Source organism: Jatropha curcas, chromosome 3 (genome assembly GCF_041381405.1).
Source record: "Jatropha curcas cultivar XTBG-Jc1 chromosome 3, XTBG_Jcur_1.0, whole genome shotgun sequence".
Lineage (NCBI taxonomy): Eukaryota > Viridiplantae > Streptophyta > Magnoliopsida > Malpighiales > Euphorbiaceae > Jatropha > Jatropha curcas.
In genome coordinates, this window is record NC_143153.1 from 2,855,541 (window position 1) to 2,871,330 (window position 15,790).

The window sequence follows — 15,790 nt, forward strand, 5'->3', positions numbered from 1 at the left end:
AAGTTGGAAAGATTTTCATTAGGACATGGCAGCAAGAGAGTTGGAAAGGCTTTACAAGGACAGAAGACCTATATAGCCAATTATCGATTGAAGAGGAAGTAGAGCTGAGGGTGCATGAACTAGACCATCAACCACAGAACATCAGCTGGCAGGGATAGACAAGGGTTTACCAATGAATTTACTTTTAAAGAGTTAACTGTATAAAAGATTAGAATTTGAACAGATGTTATAAGCAACAATTGCACGTAATGGTCAAAAGCAAGAATTTGAAGATGGTGAACTAGTGAAGTAATCATATATTAAAAAAAAAAACTGAGGGAAAAATACCAACATAAATTTAGTAAAGAAATCTGAACATATTCCATCCTGTCCTAGCCGAAAAGCACACAAGCAAAATAATACTTCCAGGGCATCATACATCCTAAGGTCAAAAACACACTACAAAATGATATCAATTGAATTTCTTCAAATCTCAGACGATAGCATTGGCAGCACTAGCAATTCTTGGCCACAAGTCAGCGCACTCTTTCCCAATGGGTCCAGTGATAGCAGAACCTACAATCATGAAAACAAACAGAGAAAAATCATGAACACATATTATTAAAGCAAGACGAGAAAATATGCCATCAAACACTCTTATATTTAAGTTATGAAACAACCATGACCTTGCCAAGGGAAAACAATGGCTTCCATAAATTTTAAACTCTCACTAATTACAGGTGTCACATTGAATGGAACTATCAAGTTATTCTGTAAAACAGTAACATCTTTTAGTTCACCTTTAACTTCCAAATACAGAAAAAAAAAAAAAAAAAGTTGAATTCACGACAAATGCATCCATCATCTATGTTACTCTGACATAACAAAGTTCCATAATAATTCCAAAACAAGAAAATGACAAATCAATAAAAGCTCAGATAAATGTTGGATAAAGTCAATTCCCAGACCTTGAAAAAGGTCTCATAGAGCTGGGATTATAACATTTGTCATCCTAGCCAAAATAGAGAAAATGAGGAGCCAAAAGAGAAAAAGTGAGGGAGAGAAAGAAGAAGGAGCCAAAAGAGGAAAAGTAAGGGAGAGAAAGATGAAGGAGGCAAAAGAGAAAAAAATGGGGGAGAGAAAGATGTTGGTCTGAACAACCATGCAAATAGCAGCTAGCTTAGAGTTGAATCGTCTAGCATTTCCAACCATATCCCTAAAATTTCTGCTGAATTATATAATTCAATTTGTTTTGATTCTTTTATTTAAACTCTGAACCAAACCAAAACAAGACCAAATGCACCGAGAGCTGAAAATAATCCTAAGACAACTTGGTTCTATTTAGAAAGTTCAAAACAAATGCGTCCATCATCTATGTCACCCTTAATAAACAAAGTTCCACCATAATTCCAAAATAGAAAATCACAAATCAATAAAAGCTCAGACAAATGCTGGACAAAGTCAATTCCCAGACCTTGAAAAAGGTCTCATAGAGCTGGGATTATAACATTGTCATCATAGCCCAAAAAAAAAAAGAGCCAAAAGAGAAAAAGTGAGGGAGAGAAAGATGAGGAGCCAAAAGAGAAAATAAGGGAGAGAAAGATGTTGCTCTAAACAAACCATGCAGACAGCAGCTAAATAAGCGTTGAATTGTCCAGTATTTCCAACCTTATGACTAAAATTTCTGCTGAATTATATAAACTCTGAACCAAACAATAATAAGACCAAATGCTAGCCGAAAAATAATCTCAAGACAGCTTAGTTCTATTTGGAAAGTTCAAAACAAAAGCATCCATCATCTATGTTGCCCTGATATAACAAAGTTCCACCATAATTCCGAAACAGAAAATGACAAATCAATAAAAGCTCAGATAAATGTTGGATAAAGTCAATTCCCAGACCTTAAGGTCTCATAGAGCTGGGATTATAACATTGTCATCATAGCCAAAATAGAAAAGATAAGGAGCCAAAAGAGAAAGTGAGGGAGAGAGATGAAAAGCCAAAAGAGAAAAAATAAGGGAGAAAAGATGTTGCTCTAAACAAACCATGCAAATAGCAGCTAGCTTAGAGTTGAATTGTCCAGTATTTCCAACCTTATCCCAAAAATTTCTGCTCAATTATATAATTCAATTTGTTTTGATTCTTTAACATAAACTCTGAACCAAACCAAAATAAGACCAAAAGCTTGGAGAGCTGAAAAATAATCCTAAGACAGCTCGGTTCTATTTAGAAAGTTCAAAACAAATGCATCCATCATTTATGTCACCGTGAAATAACGAAGTTCCACAATAATTCCAAAATAGAAAATGACAAATCAATAAAGGCTCAGATAAATGTTGGATAATTCAATTCCCAGACCTTGAAAAAGGTCTCATAATGAGCTGGGATTAAAATATTTATCATCCTAGCCAAAAGAGAAAAATAGGGAGAGAAAGATGTTGGTCTAGACAACCATCCCAATAGCAGCTAGTTTAGAGTTGAATCGTCTCGTATTTCCAACCATACCCCAAAAATTTCTGCCGAATTATATTATTATATATAACTCATTTGTCTTATTCTTCTACACGCACTCTGAACCAATCCAAAAGAAACCCAAATGCTTAAAGTGCTGAAAAATAATACTTAGACAGCTTGGTTCTATTTAGCCAGTTCAAAACTCCATGCCTCAAATTATCATGATTCAGAAAATTCATTACCTTTCATTTCTCCCTTGGGATTCACAATCACACCAGCATTATCTGCAGAAAAAACAAGCCACTATTAGAAACTATAAATTTTAAAAAGCCAAACAAAGTAAAAGGAAAATTACCCAACAAAAGGAACATCACAAAATTAAACATGCAATTCATACCAGCAAGAATAATTATGTACAAAATCTGAAAGCAAGATGACTAATGGATTTGAAGAAAAAATGCCAATAAGGGCCAAAAAAAGTACCAATCCATTGAATCATTAAACATGGCACATTAGAAAACAAAGTCAAGGATAGTTAACTTGCCGAGAACATGGGTACAACAGAACAACTAGCATACAGGAAAGAAATTTACCAGGAGACAGGTAGCACAATTCTGAGGAAGCAAATTATGCTGTTTAAAACTGGCATTCACTTTATATATGCTCCAGATTTAAAAGTGACTAATAATTGTTCAATGGCCACTCTATTATTAAAGAAGCAACTGATACTACAAAATTAATTCATAAGAACAAATACAGTGAGAGGATTCTCAATCTCTACAATATTCTCTATCCTCATTCCATTTAAAATACAGAATCTATCGAACACAAACAAACTGTATCTAAAATCAAGCAAATAAGCAAATAAAACGAACAACAACTAACTAAATTGCATAAGAAAGTGAAGCAAACCTTCAAAATACATGTATACACCATCCTTTCTACGCCAGGGCTTGCGCTGCCTAACAATGACAGCTGGCATCACCTTCTTCCTAAGATCTGGCTTCCCTTTCTTCACAGTTGCCATAACCATGTCTCCAACGCAAGCCGATGGCAAACGGTTAAGGCGGCCCTTAATTCCTTTCACTGAAATGATGTACAGATTCTTCGCTCCTGTGTTGTCGGCGCAGTTCACCGTCGCCGCCACTGGCAGACCCAGTGACATCCTGAACTTGTTCCCAGCAGATCCTCCCCTTCCTAAAAAATAATAACAAGAACAAAAGTTAGTAATCAATAGCTTTCGTGTTTGGCATATGTGAAAATAGCAGAAACTACAATTAAATGAGAGCTTTTTCTTTACCTCGCTTCGACATTTTGATCGGCTCCCTGCGTCGTCTGTGAAACGAGATAGGGAGTCTATTTATAGATCGCGAAACTAGAATTGCACTAGGGTTTTGGAGTATTTGGCATCACACGACACCGTCTTAATGAGTAAACAACATATATCCATTACGGCGCCGTTTTACTCTTAAATTCGTCAATCATCCAATTTACCTTTTTAATAAATCCTTTTTCGCGGGTATGCAACTGTAATGCTGATAAACGGACTCACTGTACAGAACTAGACCATGTACTGCACTTCCCTCCTATGCTTCCATTTTCCGACTCACTGTACAGAACTAGACCATGTACTGCACTTCCCTCCTATGCTCCCATTTTCCGACTATCCCAGCCACCGCCTCCACCACCATCGCAGTCAGATCCAAGCATAAGAAATTCCACTTCCGCCCTAAAATGTCCTTGAACAATACTCCACAGCCAGTGCCACCGATCTCTAAAGACCTCCTCGCCGCCGTCACTAAGCTACTTTGGGGCCCATCCCTGCCACCAGGACTCCTCATTTCCGCCGTCCGTACAGCATGGAACTCCACTTGGCAAGTCATGATGTCCCAGCTGGCGCCATCAGATTCCTCCGGTGGATACTCTAGACCGGCTTCCAAGTTCCGCCTCGATCGAAATCCCAATTCTCAATATCATTCCCGCCAAAATCAAACAACTTTGCACCTCTACGTGGGCCTGCCTTGCCCGTGGGCCCACCGAACCCTTATAGTAAGAGCTCTTAAAGGCCTAGAAGATGCAATTCCAGTATCGGTTGCAGCGCCGGGGCAGGACGGTTCTTGGGAATTTCAGAATACTCGGAACACGGATAAGGACACCCTTGTCCCGGGTAAGGATAATGTAAATGGATGCAGGACTTTGAAGGAGGTTTATGGGTTGAGGAAAGCAGGCTATAACGGGCGAGCTACGGTGCCAATGCTATGGGATACAGAAAGAAAGGAGGTTGTATGCAATGAAAGCTATGATATAATTGAATTCTTCAATTCGGGCTTAAATGGGTTCGCTCGCAATCCGGATTTGGATCTTTCCCCAAATTCAGTGAAGGGAAAGATTGAGGAATGGAATCAAGTGATATATCCTAACATAAATAATGGTGTTTACAGGTAAAGTTCTACACTTGATTTCTCATATTAGAATTTGCATTGTTATTGATCATATACATAAAAGAGCTGAAATGAAATGATGTTTTTTTATGAGAGGGACTCTCTAGTTTCAATCGCAGATTGCCTTAAATCAAATGCAGTTTGAATGAAGATGTGTTTGATCATCAAAGATCAAAAGTTTAACAATTTACAATGAATCCCAGAATCCAAGCCCCTTATTTTAATGTGTTCTGATGTTAAAGTCTTGCCCTTTTAATTTAAATTGCTGGCTTCTCCCCTGATTAGAGGAGAAGATGACAAATCCCAACCGCACTAACTTGCCTTATTTGGATATTTGCAGATGTGGATTTGCTCAGAGTCAGGAGGCATATGATAGAGCAGTGAATGATCTATTTAGTACGTTAGACATGGTAGATAATTACTTGTCTACTTCACGGTACTTATGTGGAGACACAATCACACACGCAGATATTTGCTTGTTTACCACATTAATTAGGTTTGATCTTGTATATAATATTCTATTCAAATGCACCAAGAGGAAGCTGGTTGAGTACTCCAATCTTCATGGATATATGCGCGAAATATATCAGGTAATAGAGTATTTGTGTTAGTTATTGGAAGGTAGCAATTGCTATATTGGTTTGCTTATCTTGGTCTTTGTTAATTTTCAGATACCAAAAGTTGCAGAAACTTGCAATTTTTCTGCAATTATGGACGGTTATTACAAAATACTATTTCCATTGAATCCGGGCAGTATTCGTCCGGTGATACCTTCTGGATGCGAGCATGAAGCCCTTTCTGCACCTCACAATAGGGAATCACTGTCATGTATAGACAAAACAGAGCAGGTTTATGTTTCTTAATTGGCTACCAATGGTACCCTGTAACTTAAATTTTGTCTGTGTCAATATGTTTTTCACTTTTTCCACAACTTGGATTTTGTGAAAGAAGAATTATAGATGATTACGAACTGAATTTTTAATAGTACATTGTCTTCCATATGTTCGAAATTTTGTCGAATTTTTAGCTTGACAGATTCATTTCAATCTCATATCTTGAAACACAGGAAGAAGAAATTATGTCTACGTTCAATGAAAACTCATCTACCTCTTAATCAAACTCGTAAGCAAGTGATCTGGGTTCAATTTGGGGCCTTGTGTATAGAGAAAATTCACTTGGGAGAGGTTTTCATTTCAGCACCTAATAGTACCTCAAAATAGACAGAGCATTGTGTATAGAGAAAATTCACTTGTATATAAAGACTGAAAAAAAAAACTTTTGGTGCACGCCAAAAAAGAAAATCTTAACCATTTCTTTTTTACTGGGAAAAAAAAAAAGGTTAACTGTGTTTGAGACAAGAACAACATAAACGTTGGCATAGAAAACATGGTTATTACGGTTAGTTCTTTCTTTTATTTCTGGTTTTATGGTAACCTGTTACTTATCAAAACGTACAATCTAAACGAAATATACTATTTTTATAACTCCTTTATTTAAATTAATTGGTTGTCTAGTTTAACAGGAAGAAGTTACTGCTTTCAAAAATAATAACTTATTTCAATTAATAGGAAAATACTTGTTAGTCGATAGCTTAAATGAGGTATTACAGCTAACATTCCTCTTTTAAAGTTCTAAAATTTAAATTTCATAAATTTTGTAAGTACATGGCACCCCATCAATAACCTTTTATTTGCACACCTACGGCTTCCCAACCCCTTTCCTTTTGCTTATATACACACACATCTCCGTCCTTAATTCCCAACAGCCACCAACTTCCACAATCATATCCCTCTTTTTTTCTCCAAAACCACCTGCATTAAGGAGAAATAATTAGGGGGAAGTGAAAATGCTGAAGAATATCGTCTTTTTTTGAACTTGAAGGGTATGTTTCACATGATTTTAGAAATCATTGGAAAATGAGCACTTTCTGTTTCTCTCGTATATATATGCTTGTATTTGTTTCAGGCATATGATTTTGGTTGTCTTGGGGTAGATTTTTTCTGGGTTTTATTGTCATATAGGTCAGTGCATTTTTGCACATTAGGTGTTTGATATTTTGTCTCAAATGGAGGATAGACCGTGGGGGAGAAGGGGAGAGAAAGAAAAGATTTTTCCTTTTAATTAAAATTTTAATTTTATATTAACATCACAAATATACTTTTTTTTTTCTTCAATTTTGATGGTAAGGTTTAGATATATACAACCTTGTATTTTAGAAGTTTTTGAATATAATTATAAATTGGCTAAAGTTCAATTTTTTTTTTTTTTATCCCTTTTTTCGTTAGGTGGAAATTTATGTAATTATATATCGCAAAGCTACCGTGAAATCCTTCATTCACTTGAATTCATGTAAACTAAGGGAAAACCAGGATAAAAGTGCTTTGCTTTAGCTTCTTAATTAGCAATAAACATCTTTGTGTTTAGGTTTTCTCATATATAACTCCAAGATACACGAAAGATCGTTCAAAGTTCATTCCTTGACGAATAGCCCTGACAAGATGAATATGTGTAGTAGTTCCAAAGGGAAGCCAAGCAATGGGCGAACGGGTAGCTCCATAAGCGGTCGAAAAGGCGTTGTTATTACTGATAGTGATGGAAGTGAGAGTTTTAGGAGCTCACGTCGAAAACTAGAGGATTATTTGATTGAATTATCCGAAAAGGGGAAATCAAAAAGAGGAGAAGCACTCTCTGCAATTGTACAGGAACTAACTATGGAACTACGGACTGAGTTTGTCGAGAAGAATTCCGCTACATTGTTGTATCAGTGCTTGTCCTGCTTAAAGAAAGGGTCTGCCATGGAACTTGAACTTGCATTGAAAGTAATTGGTCTGCTGGCAATAATTCTTGAAGATGAAGGTCTTGCACATGAGGTATATCAAGATTCAGTTCCTGTACTTTCGCAGGTTCTTGAATCTGGCTCCAAGAAGTTAAACAGTTTAGATTGTTTAGGGATTGTTGGTGTTTTTTGTGCAAAAGATCCTGATGAAACTGAATCAGTTATGCTGATCATATGGAAATTCCTTAAGCCAGATTCTTGTCATAAGCACTCAACAGATGTCTTAGCTGCAGCAATTTCCACCTGGTCCTTTCTTCTTACTACTATTGAAGGATGGAGGCTAAACCATAAAAATTGGCAAGATTCAATTTCTTGTTTGTCAAATTTATTAATGGAGAGCGAACTATCTGTCTATTTAGCAGCTGCCGAAGCACTGGCTTTGATATTTGAGATCGACTGCCTTGAGAAGTTCTCAACTGAAGCAAAGGAATTAACCAATGCGAATAAACAAGCATTGAAGGATGATATATCAGAGAAACTGAGGTGCCAATCCATAAAAGCAAGTGAAGATGGAGAAGAAGAAGAGGCGGAGATTGATGATGTTTTGAAATTTTTCGAGGCTGGCGAATTGTTGGAAAAGAGTGTAAAGATTGGTAAAGATAAACTGAAGTTTTCTACATGGTCTCGTAGAATACAGCTGAATTTTGTGAAGAGATTTCTTGGAGAAGAGGGATTTGTCAAGCACATGAGAAGGAATGAAAACTTGCATACCATTTTTGAGTTTACACCGAAAGGGAAGGATTCCACAGGGAATGTTCATTACACACCAGACAGAGAAGAAATTACTGTTCGCTTCTTCAAACCCAAAGTTCAACAGAAAGATGGTTCTCTGTTACCGTTCATGAGCAATGATGCGAAGCAGCTAGTGAAGAAGATGACAATGTCTCCAAATTCTCCATTGAACAAGGCTAGGACTCAATTACTGAACAAGAAGAGGATGCTGCGATCAAAGGGTAATGACACTATTCACTCGATGAATGATGATGGAACTCAAGTAGACTAGAGGAGAAAAAGCTTTTGTAATGCTTTTATTTTTCTTATCATTTTTTGAAAATTTTATTTTATAGCAATTAAAATTTTCATAATCACATACTAGACTTTCATTAATTTGTTTTGAGATTTGTTTTTCTGTTGGGGGTACTTGTATGTATAAGTTGATTACTCTGACCTTGAATTGATCATACTTCTGCAATTGTCCCTAGACTTAAAATCCTACTTTGTACTGGCTTTGACCTGAATTTTGAACTAATATTCCTTCAATATAGATACCATGAAAGCAGGTGAAGAATTTATTTGACACAGATCAAATTCAATTTGTGAACCTTTCATTCAAATCCCCAAAATAGCCATTTGCCTTTCAGCATATCTGAAGTGTTTAAAGAAGTACTGCTATTCGCAGCATAACTTGGGTCTTCCATTTATCATTCATTACAAGGCAAAGACAGAAGAAAGGAGCATAAAACTAACTTTTCAAAATCCAACTTTCCCCTCCCTCATCCTAAACCAAAAAGAAAAAGGGGACCAAATACATCAACGGGCAATATGATTTCTGTTTATGTACATATATTCCTTACAGATTTAGGTTGCAGTGCAAAATGGCGCCCAGGTCTTACAGAATACCCGTGTGCGCGAGTTCATAATAAAGTTACTAGAACCAATAGAGGTTAAGCAAAATCCACTCCATAAACTTTTCCTCCTCAACAAGGGAGAGATCATTTTGCAAAACATTAGAACCACTGTTTATCTGATCATCTTAATGCAGACTTAGACCCTGCATAGCAAAATGAAATGATTAGTTAGGGTTATTGGAGTATTCAAGTGATCCAGTAGAAATTAGCTGTGTACAACATTTAAGGGAAAAGGGAAGTTCTCTTAATTGCCCAACCATAAGCATCATAAAGATTCGAACGAACTTACTACTTGGACGTTTCATGTTCCTGCAGAACTTGCTACCACATAGGCACCGGAACAGCTCAACCGGATGATCATTGTCATCGAAGTCGATACCATAATCCTATAAATGCAGTAGATATTGATTCAGAAAATGACCAAAAGAAATCCTCATGGGGCTATTACATCTACAAATCAACTGGAAACAGGTATGGACTTGATAAAATATGTTGAAATAGATGGCACAGGATAGTTAATGACACAAGCAGATTACACGTCTAAAGAAAACAATAGTCATTTTGTGTTTATCTAAATATCATGCACGAAAGCATATATTTCAAATCAAATGGGCGTACTTAAAAAAATAGCATCCTAATCAGAGAAGTTATGAGGACTATAACATAACTGCCATGACCGAGGAGAAGCTTAAGGAGTGAAATAATTTGGTCTGCTGAGAACCTGTTCTTTTTCATAATGAAAACTGGAAAGCGTGCTTGATGGCTAATGAAGTTCCAAGTGAAGACTTGACAGTGGCTAAGCAATATTTAAGAAAAACAAGAGACCATGTACAATAAATGATTAATTACTTTAGGAATTTCCCAGCTTCAAAACTGGAAATATCAATTTGATTAGGTGGCAGAATTACTCTTTACATCTCTCAGCCGAAGCCATGAAATATATGATCATCATATTTACATTTTTTTTCTGCCAATTCAGCTTACTGCTCCTAGACAACTTCAGCCAGTTCCAGACCGGGTAAAATAGCTAATGATATATGATTCTGAGTGTCTAAAATAATGGTTCCACTAGCAACCTAATGATTACTTTATCCTTCTTATTACTATTATGCCCGATATTATAAGTTGATCGTACCTTCAGAAGGTTGAGGTCAATTGTCTAACTAGGTCAAATGGCAACATAAACATTCTTGCACAAATTTAAATACACGGTTCAGGAAGATACGTGTTCAGAAGTAAACATAGGGTATGAATGATGGGTGCAACCCAAGGCAAAATGTCCCCCCAAAAGGCAACGCATTAAACAAGGAGGATCAGTTCCAATCACTCAGAATCTAATGAAACAACACTGATAACAGCCAAAAGGACAGAAAAATTCAGCCATATCAGCTCCTTGAATCAGAAATTTGAAATTTCACAGCAGTTCAGATGAAAAGGTGATAATGGTATCAAGAAACATAACATAGCAAATGTGACCCATTATTCCATTCACGACATAGTTGAACAGTAAAATAAGATGATGGAAGAGCAACAGATGCAAAAGTAAGCAGAATCATGAAAATAAGAATCTCAAATATACTATTGCCCACCCAAGTTAGCTCTTCCAAGGCATTCACTTCTCTTGTTGTGAAGAAGGCAAGCTGCAAAAATATTATTCCTTATAAGATTTGACATTGAGAACAGAACAATGTTCAGCCACAAATGGAAAATGGTAGCAAAAAATATAAACATGTTAGGAAATCCATACATGATAATAATGATGATCAGGGGTCTCCATCTTAACCGGGATCTCGATCAGATTTGCATCAAGGCATCTAGCACATGAAAATAATTTATCAGAAGCAGTCAATATAGCTGCAAGAGAAGTTTTTCTTTCCAGAAAACAGATGAATTGCACCGCGTTTTCATTGTATGTGAATCACGAGGAAAACCAAGTAAAAGTTTGAGAAGCACAAAAGGAACAAGTAGAGTCACAGGGATCCGAAACAACATGCAAAGCTCTACAAAGTTACCTATGATTGATAAACCTAGCAACATTCCCGTAAAAGGATGCATCCAAACAAAGAGCTTCTTCCTCCTTCAAAGCTCCTTTCAAGCACCAATATGCATCCAGTATAACTGGATAAGTATGCCGATCACCACTGTTGCCTCTTGTCCTTTGCGTGTTCCTTTCATGCAACTCTTTATTGGTTAGTATTTCTCCGATGAACTCACACACAAATGCCCCTTTTGGCAGCTTTTCTAGGGTTCTAAGACCCCATCCCTTTCCTTCGGGTGTAAAGAAAACCTGATGCACACAATCAATTAGTTCGGGAAGATGCACATGAAACTGACAGGAGGTACACAAATTCTTAGGAATGATTATTGTGTCTTTGTGCATTGCAAATGCCAAATAGCATCTACATATGGATCCCTACAATAGATTACAGTATCATACTTATCAACTACTAGAAATCTCAAATATCCACTAGTGAAAAACTTCAGAGAAGTAGAAATGTATGACCAAATTCATACCTGCAATTTGCACCTTATACCTCGCTGTACAACTCGATTGCCACAACGCTTATGGCACGCACATTTACTCCAACATTCTTTTATGTATTTCCTCTTCAAGTGACCCTTGCATGGTTCTAAGATTTCGTCATTTTTTGACCTTTCAAGAGGGCAAGCTTTACAGTAGGAAAGGCATTGTCGCGGAGGATCACGGGTCATAGAGATACAGTCTTCTAAGAAATCCTCCCTGATGAGGCCTTCTGATGTGTATGCAAACTGGTCCCCAGTTTCACTGGCGCAAACACAAACTGTGCTTGAGGAAAGGCAATCCCCAATACAGGTAGGACAGCAATCTTCAACCTTAATTTGAGCAAGAGTGAATTTCACAAGAGCATTTTGATAAACAAGGTTCTGAGTTATGTAGTAAAAAGATGAAGGGCAGTCATTGTTGATTTCATTTAACCATGAGATTTCAATTAGTTCTTCTCCCTTGGTTATGTCATTGAAGTCAATAAGAGATCTTAGCTCCTCAGAAGTGAACTCATGCTGTGGAACGACCACTAAACTACGTGATTCCGAATCTCTCAATTCTATTCCTCTGTTGTTTTCTGTGTCCTCACTGAAAGGTTGTAGCTGCTTTGGAAATTGATGTGCAGCCATCTCATAAAAGCCATGGATATCAACTGAACCATTTGAAAATTTGACTGGCATACAATTACTTCCTCCAATGCCCCCAAGACCCAAAGCACTGCAAGCAGTTGATCTCTTCAAAGCACTGACAGTTGGTGATACATTCGGTAAACTTTCCTGCGATTCATGAGAGGAATCAGTTGCCAAATCCAGGAAGCACTCACACATATCTTTCAGCATTTGCATGACAGAAAAGTTAGGATCTAAAATTTTATATGACCGGAGACATTTCTCCTGCATTGATTTCAGAAGTTCATCTTGACTAGGCATATGAAAATTTGGTCTTCCAATCATAGAGTTGCAGCTCAAAGAAATCTTCACCTCTCCCAATGATGAGGAGGCAATCTCTAGATTAGCTGGAGATTCCTCTAGAACAGCTGCAAGTTCAGAATTGGTTCTTGTCTCATTTGATGAAACTGGAATGTTATCACTTCTATCTTCTTCTGCTCCAAAATGGGATGCTCGAGGGTCCTGATCATCTGGCTTTCCTGTTGAAACACTTCTAACTACATTATCTCCTTTTCCAGACGAATCTGCAAAAATTAAACAATATATCATTCCACACATTGAACATTGCAAATTGCAGCTTCAACCTTCAACAAAGTGAGGGTAACAGACTGAACCCTTGCAGCATCATGTAATGTAAGAACCTCAAATTCAAAACATTACCCTCATTATTATTGGTTCAACAGATAAAATTGATTTACCTGGTCGGATAACTGCAATAGGAGCCTCATAACACGGTAAGTTATCAGGAGGAAAGTCATCAGTAAATGGCTCATCTTTAGGAATGATCAAAGCATGAGAATCAGGTGCCTTTTGTTTGGGCAATCGTACACTGCCTGGATCCATTACAGGATCTTTGAACCGCACTGCATGAGACGGTCTCTCCATAATAGGTCTCTTCTCTCTGGGAGAAACCTGTGGTATTAATGGTTCTTTTCCTTTGTATGAATGCCGCACCTGAGGCGACTGAGAATCAGAAGGCAAAGTTCTTTCCGAAGATGCATTAGAGCTTGCATTTGCTCCCAAATGGATAGGTGATGCTGGTTGCTTTCCCATGTTTCTAGTATGATTCTGGGGTGAAACAGGTCCAGGTTGTGACTTTCTCATGTCTTGTGATTGCGGCAAAGAATGTTTGCCTAGCGGCTCTTCATTCTCCAATTTAGGCTTCTTTAATGAAGGTCCACCCACCCCAGGACTGGAGTTATTAAGAGATGAAGAAGGCTGCCCTTCTTGGCCTCTTAATCGCAATCGTTTTAATGGCCGCTCAGGTTCATCATGCACCTCAGGTTCTTCACCAAAATTCTCTCCCTAATAATCAAGTACAGACTTGTCAGATTATATACAGGCAGAAAGGTGAAGAAAAGGAACATAAAATACAAAATTACTTACATTAGCATTCTCCTTATCCTCTGGTACCTATTAATATCAAATGAAAATAATCAGAATAAGAGGAAGGAAACAATAATTATAATTAAAAAAAAAGATAAGAAAAGCGAATTGCACCTGAGAATCATCCTCATCAAATATGGCATCAGCAAGAACTCTATAATTTTCTTCTTCAATTAGTTCCCAATTCTTATCATATAATTTCAAAAGCCTTTTTAAAACTGGTTTCACCTTATTTTCAGTTATTCCGATAGCCTTCATTGCACGAAAGGCCTTCGTAACTCTGGGATTTGGTGCCATTATTGAACAGTAAATTTGCTTGCAAGAAGCTCTCCAACATCAGAAGTTCCTGCATATTCCCACATCACAATAGGTGGTGATTAACAAGAGTATGACAGAAGTCCAAACACATTTCTAGGTAAACTTATAAACCATCTAGCAGATAATTACAAAATAAACCTTTTTTAAAAATCAGAAACAGCAGCAAAAGCAAAATTTATGTATTTTGATTCAGTTACTTTGAGTGAAATCCTGTCGAGGGGAAAAAATGCTCCAGAACTAGTGAAATCACACTTAAGATCAGCATGCGACCACCAGCCAAAAAGAACATTAAAAAAGAAAAGAAAGCACCGAGTAAAACAAACCATCCACTAAATACAGGCATAAGCTAAATCTCCAAGACTCCAACAACCTATTGAAAAAGGAACACAACTAAGGCTTCATTAGTTTCACAGAATACATCTTCCATGTGGAAACATTAAGAGCACAAGAACGTCTGAACCTATGAAGAAATAGAAAATGGGGTGGTCACCAATTGTGAGTTAAAGTACCATAAAAACCCACTAGATGCTTCAAAAATCAACAAAGCAGATACCAAATACATGTGAAGATAGATAATTAGATACATAAACTACCAATATTCAAGTTAAAAATCACACAAATACCAATTCAGGTCAGAACTCATATTAAAGAAAATAAAATAACAAAGTTTCTTGAACAACGCTTTCAACCAGTCAGCTTCTATCAAACCCAAACGAATAACACTATTAAATATAAGAAAAAACAAAATACTCAAACTCAGCTCTTTCAGCAATTGCTTCTACTTTACCAAGGCTTTATAACTATTCACCAGTCTAATAAAACCGAAGAGACTACTTCCTTATCGACATGCAGTTTCATTCCCTTATTACATCTTCAGTTTCCTACATTTCTTAGCACCCAAACAAAAATTATAAGTTAAAAAAGAAAAAGAAACCAAAAAAAAAAAAAAAATTAAAGGTCCAAAGTGTCCTAAACAAGCACAATGTACCTAGAAAAGAAAAACCTAAAATGATCAAAGCAGACTCGAAATGTAAATAAAATAAAAGCAGCGAACGAATGATTCGATTGATCGGAATACAAAGTAGTCGGACAGAGAGATAAATTTGAAAAAACGCTTACCGGCAACAGGGGAGTGAAGCGAAGTGAGACAGTGAAATATAGGGCACAGAGAGAGGGTTAAAAAATAAAATGACAACTCCGCTGGAGAGCGGGGGTAGACAGTAGACTAGAGAGTCAGTATTTTACCCCATCGGTATCTACGGGTTAGTCACACGCTAGGAGAAGCGCGTATAAGTAACCTGAAAGTGGTTTGAAAGGAAATTTTTTTGTTCCGACGGCGCGTGCGGAAAATTGCCCAACCAAAGGCAGTGAAGATGAGTGTAGGGGTGTCATATTACGGTTTTTGGAACCGGAGAAACCGGAACCGTGAGGAATCGAAATCGAAACTGTGAGGAATCAAAATCGGTTTGAACTGAAATTGGAACCGGAGATTTGTGGTTTGGTTCCAATTTCTTTTGAGGAACCGTGAACCGGCGGTTCTCGGTTTCAATTTCTTT

General features: G+C 37.1%; 4 protein-coding genes and 5 non-coding genes across 19 annotated transcripts; 2 read left to right on the plus strand and 7 right to left on the minus strand.

Moving 5' to 3' along the window:
- Nucleotides 1–472: 472 nt before the first annotated feature.
- LOC105644488 (60S ribosomal protein L23) lies at nucleotides 473–3,746 on the minus strand. The gene is made up of 4 exons (NM_001306031.1): nucleotides 3,734–3,746; nucleotides 3,346–3,630; nucleotides 2,676–2,717; nucleotides 473–555 (listed from the first exon to the last, which is right to left on the minus strand). The coding sequence occupies exons 1-4, from the start codon at nucleotides 3,744–3,746 to the stop codon at nucleotides 473–475; spliced, it is 423 nt and encodes a 140-aa protein (NP_001292960.1).
- On the minus strand, nucleotides 906–1,000 carry LOC119371544 (small nucleolar RNA snoR69Y). Its single transcript, XR_005179180.2, has one exon. It is a non-coding gene; the product is annotated as a small nucleolar RNA snoR69Y (small nucleolar RNA).
- On the minus strand, nucleotides 1,412–1,506 carry LOC119371533 (small nucleolar RNA snoR69Y). The gene has a single exon (XR_005179169.1). It is a non-coding gene; the product is annotated as a small nucleolar RNA snoR69Y (small nucleolar RNA).
- Nucleotides 1,839–1,928, minus strand: LOC119371534 (small nucleolar RNA snoR69Y). The gene has a single exon (XR_005179170.2). It is a non-coding gene; the product is annotated as a small nucleolar RNA snoR69Y (small nucleolar RNA).
- On the minus strand, nucleotides 2,297–2,392 carry LOC119371543 (small nucleolar RNA snoR69Y). The gene has a single exon (XR_005179179.1). It is a non-coding gene; the product is annotated as a small nucleolar RNA snoR69Y (small nucleolar RNA).
- LOC119371540 (small nucleolar RNA snoR137) lies at nucleotides 3,019–3,156 on the minus strand. The gene has a single exon (XR_005179176.1). It is a non-coding gene; the product is annotated as a small nucleolar RNA snoR137 (small nucleolar RNA).
- Nucleotides 3,747–3,957: 211 nt separating the features above from the next.
- On the plus strand, nucleotides 3,958–5,884 carry LOC105644487 (Glutathione S-transferase family protein). Its single transcript, XM_012229856.4, has 3 exons — nucleotides 3,958–4,874; nucleotides 5,215–5,464; nucleotides 5,546–5,884. Exons 1-3 carry the CDS (start codon nucleotides 4,060–4,062, stop codon nucleotides 5,735–5,737), a joined length of 1,257 nt encoding a protein of 418 aa, XP_012085246.1. The 5' UTR covers nucleotides 3,958–4,059; the 3' UTR covers nucleotides 5,738–5,884.
- A 401-nt stretch (nucleotides 5,885–6,285) lies between these two features.
- On the plus strand, nucleotides 6,286–8,817 carry LOC105644951 (uncharacterized). Of its 2 annotated transcripts, none has more exons than XM_012230459.4 (2): nucleotides 6,286–6,756; nucleotides 7,299–8,817. In XM_012230459.4, exon 2 carries the CDS (start codon nucleotides 7,373–7,375, stop codon nucleotides 8,711–8,713), a length of 1,341 nt encoding a protein of 446 aa, XP_012085849.1. In that variant the 5' UTR covers nucleotides 6,286–6,756; nucleotides 7,299–7,372; the 3' UTR covers nucleotides 8,714–8,817. The 2 variants fall into 2 exon arrangements, with proteins under 2 accessions (XP_012085849.1, XP_037497779.1); XM_037641851.2 differs by having other exon boundaries at nucleotides 6,287–6,756; nucleotides 7,160–8,817.
- A 198-nt stretch (nucleotides 8,818–9,015) lies between these two features.
- On the minus strand, nucleotides 9,016–15,504 carry SUVR2 (SET-domain containing protein lysine methyltransferase family protein). 10 transcript variants are annotated; one of them, XM_012229850.4, is made up of 11 exons: nucleotides 15,354–15,411; nucleotides 15,022–15,123; nucleotides 14,031–14,262; nucleotides 13,917–13,943; nucleotides 13,229–13,835; nucleotides 11,853–13,054; nucleotides 11,351–11,625; nucleotides 11,086–11,152; nucleotides 10,928–10,978; nucleotides 9,628–9,724; nucleotides 9,016–9,481 (listed from the first exon to the last, which is right to left on the minus strand). In XM_012229850.4, exons 3-11 carry the CDS (start codon nucleotides 14,211–14,213, stop codon nucleotides 9,459–9,461), a joined length of 2,532 nt encoding a protein of 843 aa, XP_012085240.1. In that variant the 5' UTR covers nucleotides 14,214–14,262; nucleotides 15,022–15,123; nucleotides 15,354–15,411; the 3' UTR covers nucleotides 9,016–9,458. The 10 variants fall into 10 exon arrangements, with proteins under 10 accessions (XP_012085240.1, XP_020538976.1, XP_012085239.1 ...); XM_020683317.3 differs by having other exon boundaries at nucleotides 15,043–15,123; nucleotides 15,354–15,395; XM_012229849.3 differs by having other exon boundaries at nucleotides 15,043–15,123; nucleotides 15,223–15,359.
- Nucleotides 15,505–15,790: the final 286 nt, after the last annotated feature.

Bases quoted from the DNA above. Each gene is read 5' to 3' on its own strand.
- LOC105644488 (NM_001306031.1), bottom strand. The intron at 2,718-3,345 runs GTTTGCTTCACT...TTTTTTCTGCAG, and splicing joins TGTATACATGTATTTTGAAG to ATAATGCTGGTGTGATTGTG. The intron at 556-2,675 runs GTAATGAATTTT...TCATGATTGTAG, and splicing joins TCCCAAGGGAGAAATGAAAG to GTTCTGCTATCACTGGACCC.
- LOC105644487 (XM_012229856.4), top strand. From the start codon at position 4,060: ATGTACTGCACTTCCCTCCTATGCTCCCATTTTCCGACTATCCCAGCC. The intron at 4,875-5,214 runs GTAAAGTTCTAC...GGATATTTGCAG, and splicing joins ATAAATAATGGTGTTTACAG to ATGTGGATTTGCTCAGAGTC. The intron at 5,465-5,545 runs GTAATAGAGTAT...GTTAATTTTCAG, and splicing joins ATATGCGCGAAATATATCAG to ATACCAAAAGTTGCAGAAAC.
- LOC105644951 (XM_012230459.4), top strand. From the start codon at position 7,373: ATGAATATGTGTAGTAGTTCCAAAGGGAAGCCAAGCAATGGGCGAACG.
- SUVR2 (XM_012229848.4), bottom strand. From the start codon at position 14,213: ATGGCACCAAATCCCAGAGTTACGAAGGCCTTTCGTGCAATGAAGGCT. The intron at 13,055-13,228 runs GTAAATCAATTT...TAATTTTTGCAG, and splicing joins TATTGCAGTTATCCGACCAG to ATTCGTCTGGAAAAGGAGAT. The intron at 11,626-11,852 runs GTATGAATTTGG...TGTGTGCATCAG, and splicing joins GTATAAGGTGCAAATTGCAG to GTTTTCTTTACACCCGAAGG.